General features: G+C 53.5%; 1 protein-coding gene across 3 annotated transcripts in view; it reads right to left on the bottom strand.

Annotated features, from left to right (window-relative positions):
- WDFY4 (WDFY family member 4) overlaps window positions 1-25,297 on the bottom strand; it is a 249,179-nt gene that overhangs the window by 137,633 nt on the left and 86,249 nt on the right. For all 3 annotated transcript variants that reach the window (XM_036355974.1, XM_036355976.1, XM_036355975.1), the window contains exons 14-23: window positions 19,855-20,069; window positions 18,186-18,280; window positions 17,115-17,349; window positions 16,664-16,740; window positions 15,535-15,756; window positions 14,692-14,870; window positions 8,153-8,384; window positions 6,905-7,050; window positions 5,940-6,051; window positions 4,687-4,877 (exon numbers count right to left, since the gene is read on the bottom strand). In XM_036355974.1, the coding sequence (XP_036211867.1) occupies window positions 4,687-4,877; window positions 5,940-6,051; window positions 6,905-7,050; window positions 8,153-8,384; window positions 14,692-14,870; window positions 15,535-15,756; window positions 16,664-16,740; window positions 17,115-17,349; window positions 18,186-18,280; window positions 19,855-20,069 (1,704 nt within the window). The remainder of the gene's footprint in view (window positions 1-4,686; window positions 4,878-5,939; window positions 6,052-6,904; window positions 7,051-8,152; window positions 8,385-14,691; window positions 14,871-15,534; window positions 15,757-16,663; window positions 16,741-17,114; window positions 17,350-18,185; window positions 18,281-19,854; window positions 20,070-25,297) is intronic.

Here is a 25,297-nt window from a genome sequence, read left to right as displayed (position 1 = left end):
CTTCCCTGCTACCACCCACCTCATACTCTGCTGAGAAGACAGAACCCATCAGCCATGAGCTCTTTTGCCTTCCCACCCCTCATCAGTAACACCTGCGCTGCGTGCCTTCCTCTCACAGGCAAGGTCCTACCTGGCCTCCAGCCCCACTTCATCAGGACTCTGTTTCTTGAGATAATTCTTCTCTTCTCAAGTCATCTCTCTCTCTCTCCTCTCTCTCTCTCTCTCTCCCTCCCTCCCTCCTTCCTTCCACCAACAGAAGGCTCTAGTATTTCTCTTCTTAAAAATATCCCTCCCTTGAGCCCGCATCCCTCTAGCTCTGACCGTACTTTGCTACCACTCTCCTCAGCAAACCTCTTGAAAGCACTAGGGGTGCATTCTGGCTCCACATCCTCACCTATGTTCTCACTTCCACCCCCTTCAGCTGGTTGCTACCTCCACCTGTCCACCTGCCTTAGCAAGGTCCCCAATGACTTCCAGGTGCCAAATCCCCTGGAAATACATCTGTCCTTAGTTTGCTTCATCCTGAGCATTGTTTGACTACACTGGCCTTCTCCAAATACTTCTTCTTCCAGAATCTTTGGCAGTTTTCTTTAGTTTGTCTTCCCTCTTTCTTCCCAATCTCCTTCGTTGGTTGGGCTTTAATCATATTTCCAATCTACTAGGTTAGCTCCTTGTGTCTTCCTCTTGAGTTCTCTTCTCTATTCTCTCTACTCCTCTTTGACTATTTCATCAATTTTCTTGGATTAAATAGCATCGTGCTGATATTGATGACTCACATTTATGCCCAGCTCAGCTTGTCCCTCTAAGCTCGAGCCATCTACCCACTTGACAACTGACTTTTGGTCTCACAAACTTTTCAAACTTAGGAGGTTCCAGTAGCTCCCTCCTCCCTGCCTGCTGCCTTCTGGCATGTGCACCGGCTGCTCTCCTGAGCGGTCTTCCCAGACTGCTCGCAAGGACCCAAGTCTCTCCAGGTCAGGAAAGCAGTCGCAGAGCAGACTGGCTTCTATCTCAGACTCCTGCTCAAATCTCACCCCTCCGATCCACCTTCCACACTCGTGTTAAAGGTCATTCTGAAGCATTAATCACTCCATTTCCCAGTCCCAAGCTTCCCTGTGGCTACTCATCATTTCCAAGGTAGAAACCCATGCTCCCTGGAGGGCAGATTTCTGGTCCTCCCCTCGCCGCCCGGCTGCCATGCAGTGGCTCACACCTGTCCTTTCCCCGCAGCCCTGCAGGGCAGCTGCGTGTGTTTTTAATGCCGGTCTGAATGCTATCCTTCTTTCCCAGGCTATGAAAATCCATCCTATGAACCTCAGGATGTCGCCCAGGCTGAGAAGAGGAGAGTAAGTTGGATGAAATAACAAGTAGAAAGATATACGCTTTCCTGGTGCTCTCAAATCCACTCAGCAAATCAGCAAATAAATACAGTGAACGTCTGAAAAACGATGAGATCCCCTCCCAAGTGAGCTGGTGCATTGAAGACCCCCGCTATCATTCTCTGGCTCAGTCACAGGCTTGACTACAAACCTACTGTCTAGCAGGCGCTCTCAGGGTGCAGCAATGGACAAGCAGACCAGGCCTGCCCTCCTGGAGCATGTGCCTCGGGGCAAACGGACCCCAAACACAGCCTGTCCAGGTCGTGCCGACTGGACACGCGGGTTATGCAGAAGAAGAAGGGATGCGGTAGGATGCGGTTCTTTAGAAAGAGGCAAGGTAGGCAAGAACGATAATAACCTGGTGTCTTTATGTAAGCCTGGCATTGCCCCCCCTCGGCACTGCCAGCCTCCCTTCTGAATTCCCATGAAGACATAAATGCCTGGAATGTTTCTTCTTTAAGCCACAAGAAGAGCTTATAGACTTCCTTCTTCTGCCGCCATGTGCACATTAAAGCCCTGAATCTGGTGGGTTCTTTATTCAAATGAAGTATACCAAGTCTTGGTCTCATAGTATTTCTCTGCCTGTCCTATTAGTGATGTAAATTGAATGTTTATGCCCCCCCCCCCATTCATATGTTGGAACCTAATCCCCAGTGTGATGCTATTAGGGGGTACCGCCTTTGGGGGTCATTAAGTCACGAGGGTGGAGGCTCTAGTGGGATTGGGGTCCTTATACGGAGACTTCAGGTGCGCCCTCACCCTCCACCTTGTGAGGACACAGAGAAAGGTGGGCATCTATGAACCAGGCAGGCCCTCACCTCACACCATCTGCCACACCTCGTTCTTGGACTCCCAGCCTCCAGAACTGCGAGACACCAATATCTGTTGTTTATACTCCCCCCCCCCCCCCCCCGGTTTATGGTGTTTTGTTATAGCAGCCTGAACAGACTAAGACAGACAGTGAGTTTCCGGGAGGGAGAAGCTAACCCCATTTTGTTCGGCCGCATCCCCGGTGCCTAGCACGGTGTCTGGCTCTTAGGCAGCACTCAGTCAGCATGAGCAGAGCAAAGAAAGCCAGGGCTACTCCTTGCCTCTCCCACCTCTTCCTAAAAGCCCAGGCAACCCACTCCCCTGGTCCGCCAATCGCCATTCTGTTTTCTTTTTAAAAAATGTCTTTATTGGTGTTTTAGAGCGAGAGGAAGGGAGAGGCACACCTCCTACTGGGGTCAAGCCTGCAACCCAGGCATGTGCCCTGACCAGGAATGGAACTGCTGACCTCTTGGTTCATGAGTGGATGCTCAACCACTGAGCCACACCAGCCGGGCCCACCGCCTTTCTTTTTCATGAGGCTCTTTCTCCTCCTACCCATGTGTGAGGCGGCGCCTCTGCAGCTCCCCGCACGTCCTCTCCCCCAAGGCACGTGCTCACGTGACGGGCCCTTGCTAAGCACGCACGACACAGCAGGTTCTGCTTGGCAGCGAGGAGACGGGGGGCAGGAGAGCCGGACGCTCTGTGGAGCTCGGAGCTCCGGGAAGAAGCTGGGGAGCCACTGAGTGGCAGGTGCGGTGGCCCCGGAAGAGAGTCTTGGACACGCTGCGTTCAGTTACTACTAAAATTGCCTTGGTTCTGTCTGTTTCGTCCTTCTCGATATACCACGAGAGTACATGGGGCTTTGTACCTTGGAATTGCTTTGTACCTTGTGGGAAATGCTCGCAATGATTATTAAAATCCCCAGCCCCAGCAGATACCTAAGTGCTAAGTTGGCACAATTCCCACGGCTGCTGCCTTTATCAGTATAATAAAAAAAACTTGTATCTACCAAAAGCCCCAATTCTTGACTTTTAATATGAACGCAGACCTACCCATCACTATCACCACAACATTTACTGAGCGTCTGTCTGGCCTCGGTCATGCACTGGCACCAGCGAGGAGTGCCAGGCTCAGAGGCCTGCAGCCCAGTGGCGACGAGCAGGCTTGACAGTGTGCGCGTGGTCAGCCCCGGGCATCGCCCGGTGCTGCGGGCAGCTGGAGGCGGCACACGCTCAGCGCCGGGCTGGGAGCCTGACCTGGGAGGTAAGAGGGAGTGGACCTGGGGAGAGACTGAGATGGCACGGCCAGCCCAGGGCATGGGTGTACCCAGTCACTCGAGTTTGGCTAACGGAGCTGTGCAGGGCTGGGGGGCGGGGGGGGGGGGGGTAGCAGTGCTCAGTGGGAAGCGCTGTGGGCGGGGGGTGGGGCTGAAGCGCAGGGGCAGCCAGTTTCGCAGGCCTGAGAAAGTAGTCCCGGGGCCTGGAATGAGGATTAGCGGTTAGACGCCGCTGAAGAGTCCACGTGGGGAGAGGTGTGGTCAGGTTTCAGTGCAGAACTGAGACTGCTGCCACCAGCTTCGCGGGAGCAGCTGGAGGAAGGGCCCCGTCCAGCTGTGCAGCAGCCCAGACAGAGCGGGTGGGCCTGAGGGGACATCACCCCGATCTCCTTGCTCAGCTCCTGGCTTAGGGCCAAAAGGCAGGGATGCTCTCTCCCAGCACCCTGCCCAGGAGGAGCCATGGCAGCCTGTGTGCCCCTGACCTTGTCTAGACTTGCACCCGAGGCCTGCCCTGGCGCCTCCTTTCCCACGGCCGCCCAGAACGCCCAGGAAGGCTCCAGGGCTGCGACCAGTCCCATCTGGCTCTGCGAAGCGCAAGCAGCCGTGAGTCCCAGTGCACACGGACAGCAGGCACCCTGAGCAGGCACTTGCTAAGCACTCAGCACACACTCACTCCCTTGATCATCACAACCTGCACAGTAGGTGCTGTCATCACTCCCATTTACACAGGAGAATGGAGGAGCAGAGATTTAAGCCTAAATAAAGATGGCCAACACTTACAGAGCACGTATTCTGCGCCAGACATCATTCTAACCCTCCATCTGTATTAAACCAGCCCTCCCTGCACCCCATGAGGGGCACGGAGTCTGCACCAGACCAGGGGGAAGCTGCACGTGGGGAATAACTCATCCAGGTTAAACAGCAAGTCAGAGGAGTGGGGGATGCAGACCTGACGTTCTGGCTCCGAGGCCTGGCCTCTTTGCCATCATGCTAGACACAGGGGCAGACCACAGACGATGCTTCAGTTCCTCAGTGAAGGTGCTGGCGGCCACACAGGTGTGCGTCCTGTCCAGCCAGAGTCCCTCCCTGGCCGCTGTGACCTGGCCTCTGCTGGGGGCCAGAGTCTCCAGACCCGAGGCTCTAGGCTTCCCTTCTCCAGAGTCACTGTGGAGGGACTGTCCCCCCTCAGGGAGTCAGAGACGCAGGTCGGGGTGAGATTACCTGGTACCCAAAGATGTGCTGCATCAGGCGGTCACACATGACATTGCTGGTCAGGACCAAGTGCAGAACTTTCACAGCTGCGTACATGGTGTGGTCATCTGTTGCTAAGGAAATGAGGCCCAGGAGGATGGCAGGCCCGCCAATGAAGTCCAGGCTGCTGGCAGCGGGGCTGGAGTGGAACACCCGTACCCCTGTGTGGGACAAAGGGGCAAGCCATCAACAGGCATAGCCTCTCTGCAGTGCAAAGTCCCCACGGCATGCTGGGTAACTGAGCTGCCAGCACCATGCCACCTTCCATTCAGGACAGAGAGCCTGTGCACAGGGGACTGGATGGGAGGAGGGGCCTGTGCACAGGGGACTGGCTGGGAGGAGGGGCTATCCACAGGGAGAGGGAGGAGGGGCCTGTGCACAGGGAGAGGGGGGAGGAAGGGCCTGTCCACAGGGAGAGGGTGGAGGAGGGGCCTGTGCACAGGGAGAGGAGGGAGGAGGGGCCTGTGCACAGGGAGAGGAGGGAGGAGGGGCCTGTGCACAGGGAGATGGGGGAGGAGGGGCCTGTGCACAGGGAGATGGGGGAGGAGGGGCCTGTGCACAGGGAGATGGGAGAGGAGGGGCCTGTGCACAGGGAGGGGGGGAGGGGGGGAGGGGGGGCTGTTCACAGGGAGAGGGGGGAGGGGCCTGTGCACGGGGGGGGGGGGGGGGGTAGGAGGGGTCTGTGCACGAGGAGAGGGGGGAGGAGGGGTCTGTGCACAGGGAGAGGCGGGAGGAGGGTCAGGGGCTTAGAAAGTCTTAAGTCACTGGGAGAATCGATGCTGAGTCCTTCAGATCGCTGCCCTCCATCGCTGTCTGGAGTGCAGGAGGAGCCAGATGCCTTTGGTGCCACCTGAGTCTGCTGGCTCCTCTGACACCTCTGCCCCTACATCCTGCGGCCCTGGGTGCTTGCACCAACTCATTGCTTTGGCAGTTGCTGGCACAGAGGCCCACTGTGCCCACTACATGGGCTCCATTGTGCACAGATGCCGGCCTGGAGAGCAGCTGCGTTTACTACCAATTAGATGCAGTGAGGTGAGCTGACCTCACTCAGTGTGGAGGCCAGCTCCCTGGCAGGGTTAAGCCCCCAGCTCCTCCCCCCGTGTGCTGGCACCGCCCTGGCTCCACCCGCTGTGTCCTCACTACCGCTCAGGACTCCAGGCTGCACTGGCACTGGCACGGCCAGCCCTTCTTCCCAAACGCCGCAGAGGCTGAGGCTGACGTACCCAGGTGGCCCACAGCCACGGCTCCGATGGTCCGAAGAGGGCCTGGGAGGTGGCCAGCACAGTTTCTCAGCAAGAACACGGGCATGGCGTTGTCGCGGGATGAAATGTTCATCTAGAGAGAGTGGAAAGCGGGGAGCTCCTCACCCTCCCTTTCCAGGGAAGGAGGGGCCTTGTCACAAGCTCCGGGAGGGCAGGCACCGAGTCCGGCCCAGCGCTAGCGCCTGGCTTTCAGGAAATGCACACGGGCCCATCCACGTCGGGAGCCTGGAACCCAAGGCCCGGCTCTCCTGACCTGCCTCCCAGCTGCGGCTTAATGGAGGGGGCAGCTTTGGTTGTACAGTTGTGCAACCAACAGTTGTCCCACCTGCTCGTTGAGGAGCCAACGGGGCGGGAAGGGCCTGGCACGTCTGCAGGCAGAGCGTGCTGCAGAGGCCTGCATGGCCGCGTCCCGCTGTCTCTCCATCTCTGCACCCTGGCCTCACTGGCCCGCAGAGCCCAGGAAGTGGGCCCCTGGCCTCCCCCGTCAGAAGGACGCTGCTGGTGAGGCACTTCCTCATGCCCAACAGGGTCCACCCTGAGCCTGCTCACCAGCAAAGGCAGGGCCTCTGCCTGTGACGGTGGGAGACTGAGCACATCAGCCAAGTATGAGCAGTGAGCACAGAGCTCTTCACACGGAAAATGGATGCTCAGTGCCGCAAAGGGTTTAAATATTCTGTTTGTTCTTGCTCTGCCGTGAGGATGAGAGCACCTACGTTCTCCTCTGAGCAATTACAGATCAAAGGTTTAGTCTTGTGGGAGCTCATGGGTGGGGAGTCGACTATGTTAGCAAATGAAGTGGGAAGCCCTCCTCATGCCCCCGTCTGCATATGTGCAAACACGCAGCAGCACTCACTCAGCATTAAAAGCTGAAGGCAGCCCTGAGATCATGATTCCGAAAGGGCAGCAAGTGACGTGAGCAGGCGTACCTCCTTGGCAATCAGGCGGCTGTCCACCTCATTGTATGTGCTTCTGATGTCCGCGACTCTGGTGGTGGACGAGCTGGCCACGTGGAGGCCCATGGACACCCTCTCCTCGGCCACCAGGGGCGCTGTGTCTGCACCAGGGTCTGCTCCTGAAGGAACACGTCTCCAGTCACTTCTAGTCTCATTGCACAGAGAAGAAAATTAGTCCTCAGAACGTAAAGATCTACCACTACTGGTGAAGTAACCATCGAAAGAATGTTTGTTTCTTCTTACATTGTATGTTGGCATGTTGTCACATGTTGTTACTTTGTATGCTTGCATGTTGTATTCACATGTCTCATATTTTGCCCCTCCCTGAGCTTCTCTGACACATACAAAATCGTGGATAAATCTCACAATGTTAACCCTACTATGATACAGAGGCCTTCCAGGTGTGAAATTGCTACGTTTGCAACAACTATCAAGGGTGCAACCCTGCTCCCCCAAACCAGAATGATAAGGCTAAGAAAGCGACTTATAAGGAAGAGACACAGGCTGGGCTGACAGCCCGAGGCGCTCCAGTGAGCGGCATGTCCCTGGGCAGCGCCCCGTGTGCCAGGACTCTGGGTCAAGGAGAGCCCCGTGTGCAGCTGGAGAAGCAGGTCAGAACGGTCAGTGCAACTGGCTGGACACCTGACCGGTCGCAGTGCTGGCCAGCGCTTAGCCAGAGGACAGGAAGGCGGAAGAAGGCACGGGGCCTAGAGACAGCGGTGCTCCACCGCTCCCGGCCGCTTCGCCATCACAGGACATGTGGACCGAGAGCACTTAGCGCCCTTCCCAGCTGGGAGCTGACCCCTTAACTCGGCGGAGCGCGGAGAGCGATGCTCCCGCTTCAACAGCCGACAATCAATAACGAAAATGTGGATGTTTTGTCTGCCTGTTTAATAATTGAAAACAACAGTGTACTTTAGTTAAAAAGCTCCTTCATTAAAAGGAATGTATCTTATTCATCTCACTCTCTTCTCCTCTTTGCTGATGGTATGACCCACCACTCTCCTCCATCATGAGCTTTGGAGCGGAAATATGAAGGATGTTGTCATTTCCGTTCCTGTGACAGTTTCTGTTGCTTGTGAACATACAATCATCCAATTACACAGGTCTTCCCGACTGACGGCCAGTGCTGAGGTTACTCTTTATAAATATGCTATAAATAAATGGATGTCTGGTTTTAAAATAAAATCAGCAAGATCATTATCAGTCAGAACACTCCACCTTGGGCAGGCACAGCTTGGAAGTTTCCGCAGTATCTCGGGCCGAGTTTGTTAATAACTTCCAGAGTTTCCATTGAGACGGCTTCTTCAAAGAGGTATGTGGGGCCCAGACGCCATGTTAACGTCGACCTTTGTTTCCAAACCCGAGGGGTAGCGATATAGCCGTAAACATCCACAAACGATGATGGCTCCATCGAAAGGAAAGGTCCTGGCAAGGCCTGAATGTATAACATCTGTTAACAGGAAAAGGGTGGGAGGTGGTTAACTTCGGGATTAATCAAATAAATACCTGTGGACATAAAATGATGTACGTCATTCTTCTCTCAAGGTGAAAATTCATCTTACCTAAAAACATTACAAAGATAACTCTCAAAGCTGAGAAGCAGGGTAGCAAAACAGTTATGAAATGCTAGTGGGAGTGGGCGACACTGCGCCTTAGGAAACAAACTGAGGACTAGTGAGAGCCCTGAAATGTCCATTTGTGTGTCCCATTCATCCAACTAAGAGTCCACGTGTCCAGTATTGACACGTTAACTTATGTACTGAAAATAATTACAGATACACAGAATGGAAAGAAAGAAAATCACCTCTATTTGCAAAGGGTATGTCCATGTAGAAAATTCCAAGGAATCTACAATTTAAAAAACCTCCCCAAACTCCTAGAACTAACCAGTGAGCTCAGCAAGGTCCCAGGATGGATACGTGATCAACACACAAAAGTAACTGCATTCTAAGTCTAACAATGAACATGCAGAAGCTAAAATCAAGATCAATACCATTTACGACTGCTCAAAGGAAATGAAGCACTTAATAAAACCCGTGCAAGATCTGCATACTGAAAAGTCCGAAAGGATGGTAAGTGAAGCAGAGGAGACCCATGTAAAGGAAGGGACAGACTGTGCTCCTGGAGAGAAAGACTCAACATAGTGAAGATGTAATTTCTCCCCAAAATGATAGATAAGTTTAACACAACCCTTTCAAAACCTCAGAAGGCTTTTTGTAGACAAGACAAGCCAATTCTAAAATTTATATAAAAAGACACTGGCTCTAGGCTTAAACAAATAGCTTAATAAGTAGATTAATTCTTCTATTTTGAAATATTGGGTACCACTCCACCCAATATTAAGGTTTATTATATAGCCACACTAGAGGCCTGGTGCACGAAATTCATGCACAGGAGGGGTCCCTCGGCAGTTGGACATCACTCTCGCAATCCGGGACCCTGGCTCCTAACCACTCACCTGCCTGCTTGCTTGATCGCCCCTAACCACCTCTGCCTGCTGGCCAATCACCCCTAACCACCTATGCCTGCTGGCCTGACTGCCCCTAACTGCCCTCTCCTGCCAGCCTGATTGCCCCTCTGCCTCGGCCCCTGCCACCATGGCTTTGTCCAGAAGGATGTCCAGAAGGTGTCTAATTAGCATATTACCCTTTTATTAGTTTAGATAATTAAGACAGTATGGTATTGGTAGGGGGATAGCCATGTAAACAATGGAATAAAATAGAAGATCCAGAAATAAACCCATACGAATATACCCAACTGCTTTTTAACAAAGGTTCAAAAGCATTTCAATGGTGCAACAGTGGCATCTTCAACAATCAGTGCTGAAAAACTGGACATTCATAGGTAGAGAAATAAACAGCAACCTAGACTTCATGCCTTACACAGAAATCAGCTCAAAATTTATCACAAATTAAAATATAAAGTTTTAAACTAGAAAACACTTTTTAAAAGCATAGGAGAAAATACTCAGACAAAAAGGTCTTCAACTTGACACCAAAAGCAAGAACTATAAGAGAAAACTGATAAATTGCACTTTATTAAATAAGATATTGTCTCTGAAAAATCCATGTGAAAGAAGATAAAAATAAGCTATAAATCAGGAAAAAGTATTTGAAAATTAAATACTTGACAGAGTACTAGTATCTAAAATATATAGAAAAACCCTTAAAACTCAACAGTAAAATCACACAATGCAATTAGAAAATGAGCAAAAGACATGAACAGACATCATCGAAGAGTATATACAGATGGCAAAGAAGCACATGAGAAGATGTTCAATGTCATTAGCCATCAAGTAAATGCAAATTAAAAACATACCAGGAAGAATTAACATTGTTAAGATGTCCATACTACCCTAATCAACCTATAGATTCAATGTAATTTCTACCAAAATACCAATGAAATACTTCACAGAATGATAACAAATAATTCAAAAATATATCTGGAACCACAAAAGACCCTGAACAATCACAGCCATCTTGAGAAAGAAGAACAAAGTTGAAGGGATCATACTAGCTGATATCAAACTATATTACAAGGCTACGTTAATCAAAACAGCATGGCACTGGCATAAAAACAGACATAGAGATGAATGGAACAGAATAGAGATCCCAGAAAAAACCCACACCTATATGGTCAATTAATATTTGATAAAGGAGGCAAGAACATACAATGGGATAAAGACAGTCTATTCAATAAGTGGTGTTGAGAAAATTGGACAGATAATGGCAAAAAATGAAACTAGACGCCCTTCTTATATTATGTACAAGAAGTAGCTCAAAATAGATCAAAGATTTAAATGTAAGATTCTATACCATAAAAATCTGAGGAAAAAACATAGGCAGTAAAATCTTGGACATCTCTCTTAATAATATTTTTTTCTGCTATTCCTCCTCAAGCAAGGGAAACAAAAGAAAAAATAAATAAATGTGATCACATCAAACTAAAAAGTTTTTGTATAGGAAAGGAAACCATCAACAAAACAAAGAGACAACCCACTGAATGGGAGAATATATTTGTCAATGCTACATCTGATAAATGGTTAATATCCAAAATTTATAAAGAACTCATACAACTCAACACCAAAAACACAAACAATACAATCAAAAAATGGGGAGAGGACTCGCATAAACACTTCTCTAAAGAGGACATACAGATGGCCAATGGACATGAAAAGATGCTCAATGTCACTAACCATCACAGAAATACAAATTAAAACCACAATGAGATATCACCTCACACCTGCCAGAATGGCTATTATCAATAAATCAACAAAAAACAAATGTTGGTGAGGATGTGGAGAAAAGGAAACCCTTTGCATTATTTCTGGAAATGCAGATTGGTGCAGACACTATGGAAAACTATATGGAGGTGTCTCAAAAAATTGAAAATGGAACTGCCTTATGGCCCAGAAATTCCACTTCTGGTTATATATCCAAAGAAACTAAAAACACTAATTTGAAAGAATACATGTTCATTGCAGCATTATTTGCAATAGCCAAGCTATGGAAGCAACCCACTTGTCCATCAATAGATGAGTGAATAAAAAAGCTGTGGCCATAAAAAAGAAGGAAATCTTACCATTTGTGACAGCATGGATGGACCTAGAGGGCCTCATGCTAAGTGAAATAAGTCAGAGAAAGACAAATAACATATGATTTCACTTATGTGGAATCTAAATAACAATATACCTAAACAAACAAAACAGAAATAGACTCATATATACAGAGAACAGACTGATGGTGTTCAGGGGTTGGAGGGTTGGGGAACGGAGTGAAAGAGGTAAAGGGACTGACAAGTACAAACTGGTAGTTACAGAACAGTCCTGGGATGTAAAGGACAATACAAGAAACATAGTCAACAATATTGTAATAACTATGTATGGTGCTAGTCGGGCACTGAAAATACCAGGGGGGAAACATTGTAAAGTATATGATTGCCTAACCACTATGCCAGTGATGGCGAACCTATGACACGCGTGCCAGAGGTGACACGCGAACTCATTTTTCTGGTTGATTTTTCTTTGTTAAATGGCATTTAAATATATAAAATAAATATCAAAAATATGTCTTTGTTTTACTATGGTTGGAAATATCAAAAAATTTCTATATGTGACACAGCACCAGAGTTAAGTTAGGGTTTTTCAAAATGCTGACACACCGAGCTCAAAAGGTTCGCCATCACTGCACTATGCTATACCCCTGAAACTAATCCATAATAATATTGAATGATGCCTGGCCAGTGTGGCTCAGTGGTTGAACATCACGCCATGCACCAAGAGGTCACCGATTTGATTCCAGGTCAAGGGCACATGCCTGGGCTGTGGGCTCAATCCCCAGGGAAGAGCATATAGGAGGCAGCCAATAGAGCTTCTCTCTTCATCAATGCTTCTATCTCTCTCTCCCTTTCCCTTCCTCTCTCTCCAAAATAAATCAATAAAAATGTTTTTAAAAAGGTTGAATATAATCTTTAATGAAAAAAATTTTAATTGAAAAACACACCACTACACACTTATCAGGCTAATTACAAAATAGTGACAATACCGAATGCAGAGAACCTGAGTCATTCTTGCTGGTGGGGATGTGAGATGGGGACAGCCGCTCTGGGAAATAGTTTGGCAGTTTCTTATCGAAGTAAACCTGCAATTGCCACAGGACCCAGCAGCTGGGCAGTTGGGTATTTACTTCAGAGACATGAAGACTTAAGTTCACACAAAAAACTGTTCACAAAAGTTCATTGTGGCTTTATTTTTAACAGCGAAAACCTGGAAATAATCCAGATGGTCTTCCGTGGTTATGTATCCATTCCACGGAACACTACTCAGCAGTAAAAAGGAATGAACTATTGACACGTGCAACAACTTGGGTGAATTTCCAGAGAATCCTGTGAGTGGAAAATCTAACCCTAAACGATTATATTCTAGATACGCACACTCCTGGAGGCATTTGACTGGACATGGACAGCACCTAAAACAGTACGTAACCCATAGTAGGGGCTCAATAAATATGTAATGAGGAAGGAAGGGGAGGGAGGGAGGGAGGGAGGGAGGAAAGGGAGGAAGGGAAGGGAGGGAGGGAGGGAGGGAAGGGAGGAAGGAAGGGGAGGGAGGGAGGGAGGGAAGGGAGAAAGGAAGGGGAGGGAGGGAGGGAGGGAAGGGAGGAAGGGGAGGGAGGGAGGGAGGAAGGGGAGGGAGGGAGGGAGGGAAGGGAGGAAGGAAGGGGAGGGAGGAAGGGAGGGAGGGAGGAAGGAAGGGAAGGGAGGAAGGGAGGAAGGAAGGAAGGAAGGGAAGGGAGGAAGGGAGGGAGGAAGGAAGGGAAGGGAGGAAGGGAGGGAGGGAGGAAGGAAGGGAAGGGAGGAAGGGAGGGAGGGAGGGAAGGGAGGAAGGGAGGGAGGGAGGGAAAGAAAAAAGGGAAGGAGGGAGGTCTAGGATTGATAATGATTGGGAAAAAAGCTAATTTTCTGTTTTGGAGAACCTGTTCTCATTCTCTCGCCGCATCTTTCTGATGACAGGTACATTTTACTTTTGTAAGATACTCTTACCAGAAGACGGCATCACATTTACCTGGAGGTGTCTATAGAATTTAGGTTGTTCTAACCTAATGAGTGTCAACCTGGGCTGTTTTGCCCCGAGCCAGCAGAGGTCTGGAAATGTGGGGATATTTTGGTGTCACAAGTGGGGACAGAGCATGCTATGGCATCTCGGGGACCACAGACTGCTCAGTGTCCTAATATACATAGAATAGACCCCACAACAAAAATTACCAAAATGGCAATACTGTTGACATTGATAAACCCTATTAACCTAAGGCTCTCCATCCTGGCTGCGTATCCGCTCACCCGGGAGACTTTGGAAACACTATGTGTTACTTACTGTTTTAGGTCCAAGAGGTCACCAATTCGATTCCAGGTCAAAGGCACATGCCTGGGCTGTGGGCTCAATCCCCAGGGAAGAGCATATAGGAGGCAGCCGATAGAGCTTCTCTCTTCATCAATGTTTCTATCTCTCTCTCCCTTTCCCTTCCTCCCACGGAGGGTCTGCGGTGACTGACCCGGGATGCGGCCGTCCAGGCTGTCCCTGTGCATGGGAAGTGCGGCTGGTGAAGACGCCCTTCACTGCCTGGCTTCCCTGGGACCACTGACTGGCGGCTGGAGCACGATGGTCAGGTTCCTCCGCTCCTGGCTCCTCGCCCTTAAGCCTCAGGACCGCGGTGACTAAATGCCTGTGATGAAGCACTTCTTCCAGATGTGTTCACCTACGTGCCTTCCCTACACTGGGACTCGTCCTGGTCCTGTCCTGCCACTCCTGCTCTGAACCTGGCGGGACATGTCAGTGTCCTCACAGCTCAGGCGCCTTGCTCTCAGCGTGGCCGCAGGCCAGGCCAGGGCACGACTCACCGGACGCCTCTTACAGAGTTGGCCTCTGGCCCTGCTCAGGCCTCCCTGGGAACTCACACGGGATGTAAACAGTCTTGACTTTTCGCTCTAGAGCATGTTTTCTTATGCCTGTTCTTCCAGTCACAACAGTTACTACTACTCTCGTCTCCACGCTTCACCTTCTGCGTTGGCTGTGTGACCTTTATCACATTTTGTAAAGATGCCCTTTTATGCCCGAGTTCAGTCAGGTGTTCGGGACAGTGAGGGGGCCTCACTGGATGCCAACCCAGCTGCCAAGAGAAAGCACAGACCTGGACCAGGCCACACAGGGCAGTGCGGCCAGGAGACAGGGGTGGGGCGGGCGCAGCTGGGGACCATCTCACCTTGGCTGAGCCAATGGCCTGTCCGTCCAGGTAGGTGGAAACGGTGCAATTCCTTTTCATTTCCTTGGTGACAACCACAGCCAGGTGATGCCACTGCCCACAAGCCAGCAGCTGGCCACACCGGACCTGAAGCTGGCGTCCTGCAGAGGGCTCAGCATTGTCCTCGGGTTCCATGACATCTGGAAGAGAGAACACGGATCTCCCGTGTGGCTGGAGCTGGGGCAACCCAGGAGGCGGGGCCTGGTGCCAGGGAGGCTGGCCATGCCCCGCTTATAAAATAATGACAGCAGCAGCGCTCCCTGCTGAGGTCTTGCTTTGAGCCAGTGTTCTGAGGACTGCTCCAATCTCAGCTCATGTCATTTTCATGACAACCCTGTGAGGGAGGCACTATGATGATCCCCGTTTTACCATCTGAGGCACTTGCCCAAGGTCACACAGCCAAGGTTCCAGCCCAGGAGTCAGACTCCAAGTCTTCCCCACACAGGCCGCCTCCACAGTGACGCACATGTGCTGGCCACGTCCTCAGAGGGAGCGGGAAAGGCGGGTCCTGCTGTGTAAAGGACGCCAAGCCTCCCCTGGACCTTCCCACGTTTCCCTCAAAAGTGACACTTTCCGGGATCACAGGACAGGTGTCGCCGGGAGGCACCGAGCTTGGCCGTCTGGGGCCCCTTGGGGCTGTCACAGGCAGGTGAGCGTAGTGAGTCGGGATGTGATGATAGAGCTGGGACCTGCCGCCAGCACGGCTGGGCGAGGGCCGGGCTCCTGGGCTCTGTGCCCAGAGCTGCTGACTTTGCCCCACTCCCCCACGTGTGAGAGAGGCCAGCCGTGGTCCCAACACCCTACCCAGAGGCTGAAACTCTTTCTCTTCTGTGGACACAACCAAGGAGAGATCGTCCGGGCAGAGGCTGACGGAGAAGCAGACGAAGGGCTGCTCGGTCCGGGCCAGGTGGCGCACCACGGTCAGGAAGCGCAGTGGGTGGCCTTCGAGGGCCGAGCTGTGTCTGCTGACCAGGAACCAGCAGGAGAAGGTCAGGCCGGCGGGCGGAGGGAAGGGCCTGGCAGCACCTGTGGTCAGAACACAAGTGCCCTGAGGCTCTGTGCTGCTGGGGAAGCCTTCCAGTGTGGCTGCGGTGGTCCTACTGTGTGCCAGCACTGAGCCTCGATGCATGCTCATTTACATCAACCCCACCCAGAGGATGCTCTTGTCTGCTTACTCATCCTCTCAGAAAAGGTCATAATCCCGCCAGGACTTGAGCCTAGATCCTCAAACACTCTTTCCAATTCTGTCCACTATTATCCCATGCGGCCCTGTCAAGGGAGCAGAGGGCACAGCCCTGAAGTGCTGAGACCCGCCCCCCCCCCTTTAGGTGTGGCCAGCTGTCCTGGGTGGGCAGTGTGCACCTGCAGGGACAGGCTGCCCTGAGAAGACCCTGCCCTCCCACCTCAGGGCGCGGTTGGCACTGCCAGTGGGGCCTGCTGCCCTCACTAAGGAGCAGAATCACTGGGTGCCCCCACATGCACCAGTTCCCGTAGAAACCCTGGCTATTCGACCAGAGGGCCTGGCTCCCAGCGGGGACAGCGCTCTGCAGAGCCTGCCCAGGCCTCTCCGAGCCCGGAACAGGCTTGTTCCTGAGGCTCCTATTTATCTCTAGGGAGAGTCGGAAAGTGGGGTGAAGGAGGGGTGAGGTGTCCATTTCAGCCTCGTCAACCCAGGCTCAGCCGCCAGGCCCCTGACCCACAGAGCAGGGCTGGCTGGGCCTCTCTGTGCACAGCGTGGGCAGGGCCCAGGACCCACAGTGAGCAGGACACTTGCCCTAAGAGGCAGGACAGAGGAAGGACTCACACCCACAGACCCAAGAGGGAGGTTTGGGCTCTCTGGACACGCCGGAGGAAATCTGCAGTCCAGGCTTCCTGGGGACGCACTCCCCGGGCAGAGGGAGGGGGCGGCCAGCCGAACCCGGGTAGTACCTACCTGTCCCAATCCCTCCGGAGACCGAGTACTCAGTGCTGGCTCCCATCACCGTGGACAGGGTCGGGATAAACAAACACCTGGAAAGAGGACAGCGCCTGGCTAGTGGCCGGCCCTGGCTGTGACCACTCCTCTGTCTCCCTGCAGGGGCCTCACTTGCTCTTGGACCATGAGACCCTGGGGACAGAAAGTGGTTGACGTGGGTCCTATGGCCTAAGAGCGGAACCCAAACTGGAGGCTGGAAGAGAGAACATTCCAGAATATAGACACCCCAGAGGAGCCGCCCTGAGAAGCACGAGCGGATGGGGCGGGGCTGGGGGGGTGGGGGGCGGCGTGAGCAGCCATGGCTCCCTGCTGAGCGGTGGGAGCTGGTGGAACTTTGTAACCAATGCTGTGCTACATCTGAGGCACCAGGAAAGTAACTGAGTGTATTTTATATGAAAGGCTGCCATACCCATAACCTTCCACGGACATGTCAAACTCCACGAAGGACGGAGCCAGGGCGGCCCGCTGAGGCTGCAGGTTGCGCGGTGAGGTCATGGAGATGAGGCTCAGAGCTGTCTGGAGGGCAGGCATGGGGCTCTGGGCCAGCGGCCGTCGCCCGAGGGCCTGTGTGCCTGCGGGACATGGGCTGGCTTCCTGGGCTCCTGCAGGGCCCTCAGCAGTCACCCCCGCCGCCACCTGTGGCCCTGGGCAGCAACAAGAGCAGAGCTGTGGCTTGGCTGGCAGCATTCCTGGCCCCTCCGACAGTAGCCCCCACAGTCAGCGCAGCCAGAGGAGGCTCTGCCGTTACCCCGCTGGTCCCTGTCCCTGTGAGGGCAGCTCTCCTGGGCCGCCCACTGGGCTCCCTGCGGATTTTGATAGCACTGCACTGTGGTCACAGCCTACTCCCCCCAGAAACTTCTCCTGTCGTCCCCTCACACCCCCTTCTGTTGCCGTCCTGGCGTGCCCAGGGGCAGCCGCTGGCCGAGGCTTCATCTTGGCTCGCCGACCTCCTTCCTGAGTAGCCTGCCTCCCTGAAAACTAGAGTCTCCAGCTCTGGCCGCCAGCCCAGCGGACTCTTCATTCTTGCTTCCCAACTGGGACTCCTTGCCTTCATGTTAGGTGACCTTACACTTAGTGTGTCCGCAGGTTTCTTTTCTCCAAGCTAGCTCCCCGGACCAGCATCCTCCCAGGAGGCCTGACACCGGGATCCACCCAATGCTTTGCCTCCTGACCCCGGCCCTGAGCTGAGAGCTGCGCAGCCGTCATGGGCACCACCGTTCAGAGGCAGTGCTTCCGCGATCTGGGCCCAAGGCTCAGGCTCCTGCTCACCCTCACTGTCCTACCCGGGGCAAGGCCATCCTCCTTAGAGATCTGCCCTCCCTCCGGGACCACCTCGCCCTCTGCCTTTCCTCATTTGCTCCATTCAGCAGCAGGAAAATGTTTTAAATCTGCTTCCCATTTGCTGCGAATGAGGCCTTGTGAGGAATGCCCGTTCTCTTTGAATTCCTGTTACTCGGCCTGTCCTTCCCTCCGTCCTCACCTGGGCGTCCAGAGTCCCCGCCAGGCACACAAGACGACCCAGGGATTTGCATCGCAGCTGCCGGAGGTGGGGGAGCTCCAAGGGCTAGAAACTGTCTGCATACGACACCAACACAGAGAAGTGAATGGAGGAGACAGTTTGCGGCAGATTCCCCGGCTTCATCTAGCACTTCCCTGCACCACTCCCCCCGCCACCCCCCAGCTTCCTCTCTCTGCCTGGAACCCCTCCTCTAGCCAGGCTCCCAGCACCCAGAGAGCTGAGGAGTTTAGAAGTTTTAGGTGCGTTGACATGACCAGTGACCATCTAGGAGCCTTGACTGGACTTTGGGAGAAAAAGAATGTGTTGGAAAATAGCTGTTGGACCTTCTCTGTAAGTTTCTAGTGGGGTTTACTCGGCGCCTAAGCAGGCACAGCGGCACTGCCCGGCAGCTGGCACCTCCAGAGGCAGAGAGGCTGGCCTGGCCCTGAGCCCACGTCTGCGGCCGGAAGGGTGTCTGCCATCCCCTCTGCACAGGCCCCGTAGGCGTGCACCCTGGACTCTGCCCCCAACACTGTGGGTGGGTGGCCCGGCCACAGGGACTTGGGAGCTTGGCCTCCCTCCCAGCCTTTCTCGCCTCTACCTTTTGTCTTAGTGTCGCCCCCGCCCAGTACCTCTTCCCTCCAGGACATGGTTTCAGGAGGGGCTGCCACAGGGCAGTCTCTGTCCTCCTGCTTGTCAGGAGTCCTGGCTGCTGCCCTCAGCCAGCTGAACTCACAGCAGCCCCCTCCCACCCGCACCCTGTATGTTCTCACAGTGGGTCCCGTCTCCTGGCTGAGGAACTTCACACAGGCCTCAGGGCTCAGGGAGGCTGTCCTGACCTCTAATCTCCAGACTGTGGCTCTCCCAGCTCCACTCCAGCTCTCCTTGCCACGCATCCCACCAAGCACCCCCACCAGGCACCCCACCAGGCACCCCCACCAAGCACCCCCACCAAGCACCCCACCAGGCACCCCCACCAAGCACCCCCACCAGGCACCCCACAAGGCACCCCCACCAGGCACCCCCACCAGGCACCCCACCAGGCACCGCCACCAAGCACCCCACCAGGCACCTCACCAGGCACCCCCACCAAGCACCCCCACCAAGCACCCCACCAGGCACCCCACCAGGCACCCCCACCAAGCACCCCCACCAAGCACCCCACCAGGCACCCCCACCAAGCACCCCCACCAGGCACCCCACCAGGCACCCCCACCAAGCACCTCCACCAAGCACCCCACCAGGCACCCCCACCAAGTACCCCACCAAGCACCCCACCAGGCACCCCACCAGGCACCTCTACCAAGAACCCCCACCAGGCACCCCACCAAGCACCCCCATCAAGCACCCCCACCAGGCACCCCACCAAGCACCCCCATCAAGCACCCCAGTAAGCACCCCCACTGATGGTCCTGTAATGTCACAGGGCCCTTTGATATTGTCCCCCCTGGCTGAGACCAGCAGCTCGGGGCCTCTGTCTGCTTTGCGGGCCCTCACTCTGTCCGCACAGCCTCCGGGCTCCGCCTGGCCTCGCAGTGGCAGTGCCGGGAGGGACGGAGGGGCAAGGGGGCCGCGCTCCGGGCACCGCGCCTGCCCACTGAGCGTGAGCGCGCTGACCGGGGCTCCGCGTCCCAGGCGCAGCACACGGTACCTTAGCACATCTGGTTCGATCGCCTGAGAAGCCAGCTTTTCAAAAATCCTGACGAGGCCGCTGTGCAGGGCGCCGCTGCCGGAGGCCAGGGCCTGGCGGCAGGCGGCCATGAGGGTCCTGAGCATCCCCGCCTCGCACGCGACCTGGCGGTTCTTCTCCGACTTCACCAGGCCCTGGATGTGACTGGCCACGGAGCACTGGATCTCCCGGGACAGCTGAGGGTAACCAAGCCCGCGGTGAGTCCTTGAGGCCAGTGTTTGCGGGACTTTAATAGGCTCCCACCCAGGCCAAGAACTGGTTGTGGGGCCAGGAGGCCGCACCCCTCACAGCCTGTGGCCACTGGACGCCTGCCTGATGCGGGCCCTCAGTGTGCCCTGCTCACCGCAGGGGCCTGGAGCCAGTCTGTGGGAGGGCGTGAGCCCTGCGCTCCGATGCCAACGAGGCGACCCTAAAACAGGCTCTGAACCAGCAGGCCAGCGCAACTGCCCAGGGACCAGGGACGGGTGCCCTTGGCCTGCGATGTTGGAAGTACTTTCTGAATTCACTGACAAAACTCGTAAGTCCGGAGATTTTACATGAATTCCAGACATGTGGCCTCTCTCAGGAGACAGCGTCTGGTCAGGTGGGTTTGCAGTCCCCTGTCTGTCGAGAAGCAGCTGGGGCGGCAGTGGCTGCGCCCTCGGGTGGCTCCCCCACACGTCCCCACCCAGCTGGCTCCCTTGCTAACAGCCCCGCGTCTGAGGTGGCGCCCCGCCTGGGAAGTGGAATTCGCCTGGGAGTGAGGCCTCAGGAAATACCCCTCCGCTTCACGCAAGGGAACACCCACCCTCTGGCCTTGAACTTCCCATCGTCCAGAACTTGGATTTTGGTAACTACAGTCCTTTAATTTGGGGGGAGAGTTGGGGAGTCTTGGGTGGACGGGAGTATTGTACAAAGCAAGATGCAAAAACACCACCACAAAGTATTATTAGTAAGAATTAGAAAGAAATGCTGCACCTCCTGTTCCCATTACCAGCCTGTACTCGCTGCTTCCAGGGGGCTTTCAGGGCCTTTCTTTTGTTTGTTTGGCTTCTTCCCCCCTTCCCCAAACCCAACACCCCCCCCCCCCCGCCGACCCCCAAGCAGGAATACTTTAAATATGCAAAAAAGAAAAAGTTTTCAAAACCGAGAAATGCTGATCTTGCCTAATGATGCCACAAGTTTACTCCAAAATTGCTCAATGCCCCGTAATGGAGGAGGGAAGATCAATCGCCCTCATTATCACTGCAGCTCCATCAATACCAATATCGCCTTGTTTTGAATAAAATGTGCTGTTTTTTTCAATGCTGGTTCCAGTAAAATGGGGTTTTAGTGAAAATATGAGCAGTAGCAGGAAACTGCCTCCCCTACAAACGGATTGATTTTCCTGACGCAGATGCAGGACAGGGATGGTGGTCAATTAGGACTCGGTGGTGAGTGCGCAGGGTCACCAGGCTGGCCCGCAGGCTGGGTCCCCAGGCAAATCACCACCCAGCGCTCCGCGGGGCGGCTCACGACGGGCTTCTGCCTTCTCCGCTTAACAGCTGAGCTTTCAAGTCGTCCTTGTCCAGTGTGGATGCTCATTTTTCTTTATTTCTCTCCTCTCCGCTTTATCTTCTGGTCCGGAGCCCATGTGGTCCTGGTGGGGTGAGTACGTCCAGGAAGGCATGGGCTTCTGACACACATGTAGAAACCACCGGGCGACCAGTGTCTGCCTCCCCCAGACACTCAAACAGAACTAGAAATTTCTATCGAGCCACTCAAATGTGTCAGAGTTGCTTATTCCAGTTTGGTTGACATATCCTTTGATGATTTCAGAAGCGAGATAGTGCAATTTCAGCGACCTCAGCTTTTAGGATCAGAGAGGTACATGGGGAGCCAGGATACATAAAGCCCATGGGTTTGTTTTGCTTGACAAGCTATTTTAGTTTTTACCTTGCTTTCTTAGTTCTCGCTTGCCGTGCCTATGTGGCCTGCTAGGCACGGAGTTGGTGGCCTCGGCTCAGTGTGAGCAGCCCCAACCGAGATGAGTGGGGGTGCCTGCTCCACACCTGCTGCCTTTTTTTGTTGTTCTTACAAATTACAGACATATGATAACCAACACTTCCTGATAACAGAAGCTGAGCATCTTATATTTATAAAGTATTTGTCTCTTTCAACTTTACTCCCATCCCCTCTGTGGCCCCGCTGTGCTCCAGCCCTTTGCTGGACGCCCTTTGCTGGCTGCACCAGGCCCTTCCGGCTGACGCCCAAGTGGGACAGCTCTTTCCCATCCCATCCTCCGCTGAGCTCCTACTTGTTAGTCAAGGCACAATCCGCGCCCTCTCATCTAAGAAAGCTCCGCTGACTCTCCCACCTCAGTGATGAGCAGCACCGCACTGTGGCAGACGCACTGCACCTGCCGGTCCTCCCTCTCCCTGCCGTCCCCACGCTGGGAGCTGCCGCGGAGTCAATAGGCCTTCACCCTCATCTCCAAAGCCATGGTTTTAACACTGCATCATGTGCTCTGCTCATAAGGAGGAAACTTACTCCCTGACAGGGTCCTAAACTGATGGCGTACAGAAATGTTGTATTTGGTGGGCATAGTTTGGCTTTGTTTTTACTTCATTTCTCCCTAATTGGATGGGAGTCCTTTAGGTCCTTCCCTACAGCCACAGGCCTTATCGCTCTCTCTCAAACCTGCCTAACGTACGCATTTCCTTTACCTCTCTGGCCCCAAGACACTGAGTCTGCAACCCCTGTGCCCTAGGCCAAGTGTGAGCAGCTGAATTTGAGATGCAGAAAAAGGAAGGGGACTATGTGAGACAGAAATAATGACGGCAAAGGGGACGAGAAGACTGGTCCCCTGGTCATTGGCCAGAGCTCATCCCTCCCACTTCCCCTCTCACTCCACCATCCTCGGCACCGCGCCTGGACCCTCCCATCTCCAGGCCAGAGCCTCTCCCCCTGCTCTACTCAGGAGACTATCCTAGCAGTCCCTGGCGCTTGCCTGGGGCCTGAGATTGTTCCACTCAGAAACAATAGGGACATTTGGGGCTTGGGTTCAGAACGAAAGAGCACGAGGAACCCAGAAACTGAACATAGCTGGAGTCTCTAGTGTGTTATAATGTAACACAGCAGGACTCCTACTTTACCAGTTTCCTTGTTGGAGGAAATGGCTCTCCGTAAATAGCCTGCCTGACACGGTGCTCTCCGGGGCTATTACTGCTGTCGATATTGTAGTTACTTGAAACTCATATGATTAGTTCAACGTGTGTGAATTACAGGCTAATTCCAGAAAATGGCACCTTTTCGGAACTGAGGGACAAATGAGATGAATGCAGCGCCTCGCCCAGCTTCTTCCTGTGCCACCAGACCAGGCAGGAGGTTCCAGTAGAACCTGGATGTACCAACAACCACTCAATGTTGTTGCTGCTCCCAATAAACTCCCATGGCCACCACTTCTTTTTTTTTTTTTTAACATATTTTTATTGATTTCAGAGAGGAAGGGAGAGGGAAAGAGATAGAAACATCAATGATGAGAGAGAATCATTGATTGCCTGCCTCCTGAATGCCCCCTGCTGGGGATCGAATCTGCAACCTGGGCATGTGCCCTTGACTGAGACCCTTCAGTCCACAGGCCATTGCTCTATCCACGGAGCCAAACCAGCTAGGGCTGGCCACCACTTCTTCACAGGAAAGGCCACCTGGCACAGAGGCAGGAGGACTGGGAGCCTTCTCCCAGGGACACCGCCACTGGCTACGATGTTAGCTCTGCCACTCACCTCTGCAAGGTTCAGGGCCTCATCTGCCAAGTGGGAGTAGTGCTACCTGCTGGCAGGGTTCCTACAGGCACTACATGAGAAAACGCGTGCTAAAGCGGTCGCTGCACCACCCAGCAGTGCTTCCTGGGAGGATGTGTCTGCCCACCATGCTGAGCTCCAGCATCGCTTCATTTCCTCCTGATGACAATGCCACAGGGAGCGATCACCCCACACTACAGCTACGGAAGTTAAGGATCAAAGGGGGTAAATAATTTCCCATGGTCTGTGGCTGTGAAGTGGCATCTGCTGTCTTCAGAGCCTGCACCCTGCTCATGCAGCGGGTGCTCATTAAACATCATGCGCCCTGGCCGGGCAGTGCAGCAGTTCAGTGTCATCCCACTGTGCCCAGGCTGCGGGCTCAGGGACATGCAGAGCCAGCCGATAAATGCAGGTAAGTGGAACAACCACAGGGTTCTCTCTCTTCCTTCCCCTCTCTCTAAAATCAATAAATAAAGCCCAGCTGGGTTTGCTCAGTGGGTAGAGTGTCAACCTGTGGACTGAAGGGCCCCAGGTTCGATTCCTGGTCAGGGCACATGCTCGGGTTGCGGGCTCGGTTCCCAGTGGGGGGTGTGCAGGAGGCAGCCGATCAATGATTCTCTCTCATCCTTGATGTTTCTATCTCTCTCTCCCTCTCCCTTCCTCTCTGAAATCAATAAAAATATGTTTTAAGAAAATAAAATAAAATCAATAAATAAAATTTAAACATCACAGTAGTGATGGTGACGACAATGGATGACAACCCAATAAAGTTCACTTCTCTTCACATGGCGTTCAAAGCCCTTCATAACATGGCTTCAACTAGCCTTCTGGCCCCACTCACCGCTTCTCTGCCCACAGGGGCCGTCGTGGCCCAGCTGAACTCGCCAGGGGCCCTAAATGGCGCTTCCTCTGCGTCTGCCTCTGTGCCTGAGCTTCCTTGCCTTCCTCCCCCACCTACTGTCATGGGCACATCTTTTCCTTAAGCTTAACGCCTGTGTCCCCTCCTCTCTGGCTTTCCCTTCGCTCTGTCCCACGGCCTGTGGACACACATTTGTGGCGGCCTCAGAACGCTCTTCCATTTTCTACACTCCTCTGCCACCCACCCTCAAATTCGGGCTGTGAGTCCCTGTAACACTCATCTCTGGCTCCTCAAGGCACCTAGGAGGGGGTTGCTAGTTACTCGAAGCAGCAAGCACATCTATGGCAAGACCCTTGCAGCTGCTGAGCACCCCGGGAAGGGAAACTGTCCTGTTCCCAATTCATTATTTTTTTTTTTTCTGGGACCAACTCAGCCTCAGGAGGACTTGAGCTGAACTCCATTTCGCCTTGTGCTGGGACAGCAGCATTCACGTCAAGTTCCCACAGCCCAGCTTTAATGCCGAGGATGGCGCAGGAGGAAACCAGGCCCGCTGGCCTGTCGTTTCCCAGAGCAGCTCGCAGTGCCAGTGTTCTGGAGAAAAAGCAAACCACTTCTGGGTTGTGAACAGAGCAGATGACAGGGAGCCAAGTGGGAACTCACAGCCCATCTTCTTAATAACACTGCCCTCTACTGCCACTTCCTTTCCTGCTCCTTTTCCTGCAACAAAACCCGTGGCACTGCAGCCCTCTCCAGCGTTTCCTCGTGTGGGTTATTTCTCACTTGA

The sequence above is a fragment of the Myotis myotis genome, unplaced genomic scaffold (genome assembly GCF_014108235.1).
Source record: "Myotis myotis isolate mMyoMyo1 unplaced genomic scaffold, mMyoMyo1.p scaffold_m19_p_24, whole genome shotgun sequence".
Taxonomy (NCBI): Eukaryota; Metazoa; Chordata; class Mammalia; order Chiroptera; family Vespertilionidae; genus Myotis; species Myotis myotis.
Note: the sequence above shows the minus strand (reverse complement) of the source record. Positions and strands in the feature narration are given on the sequence as shown.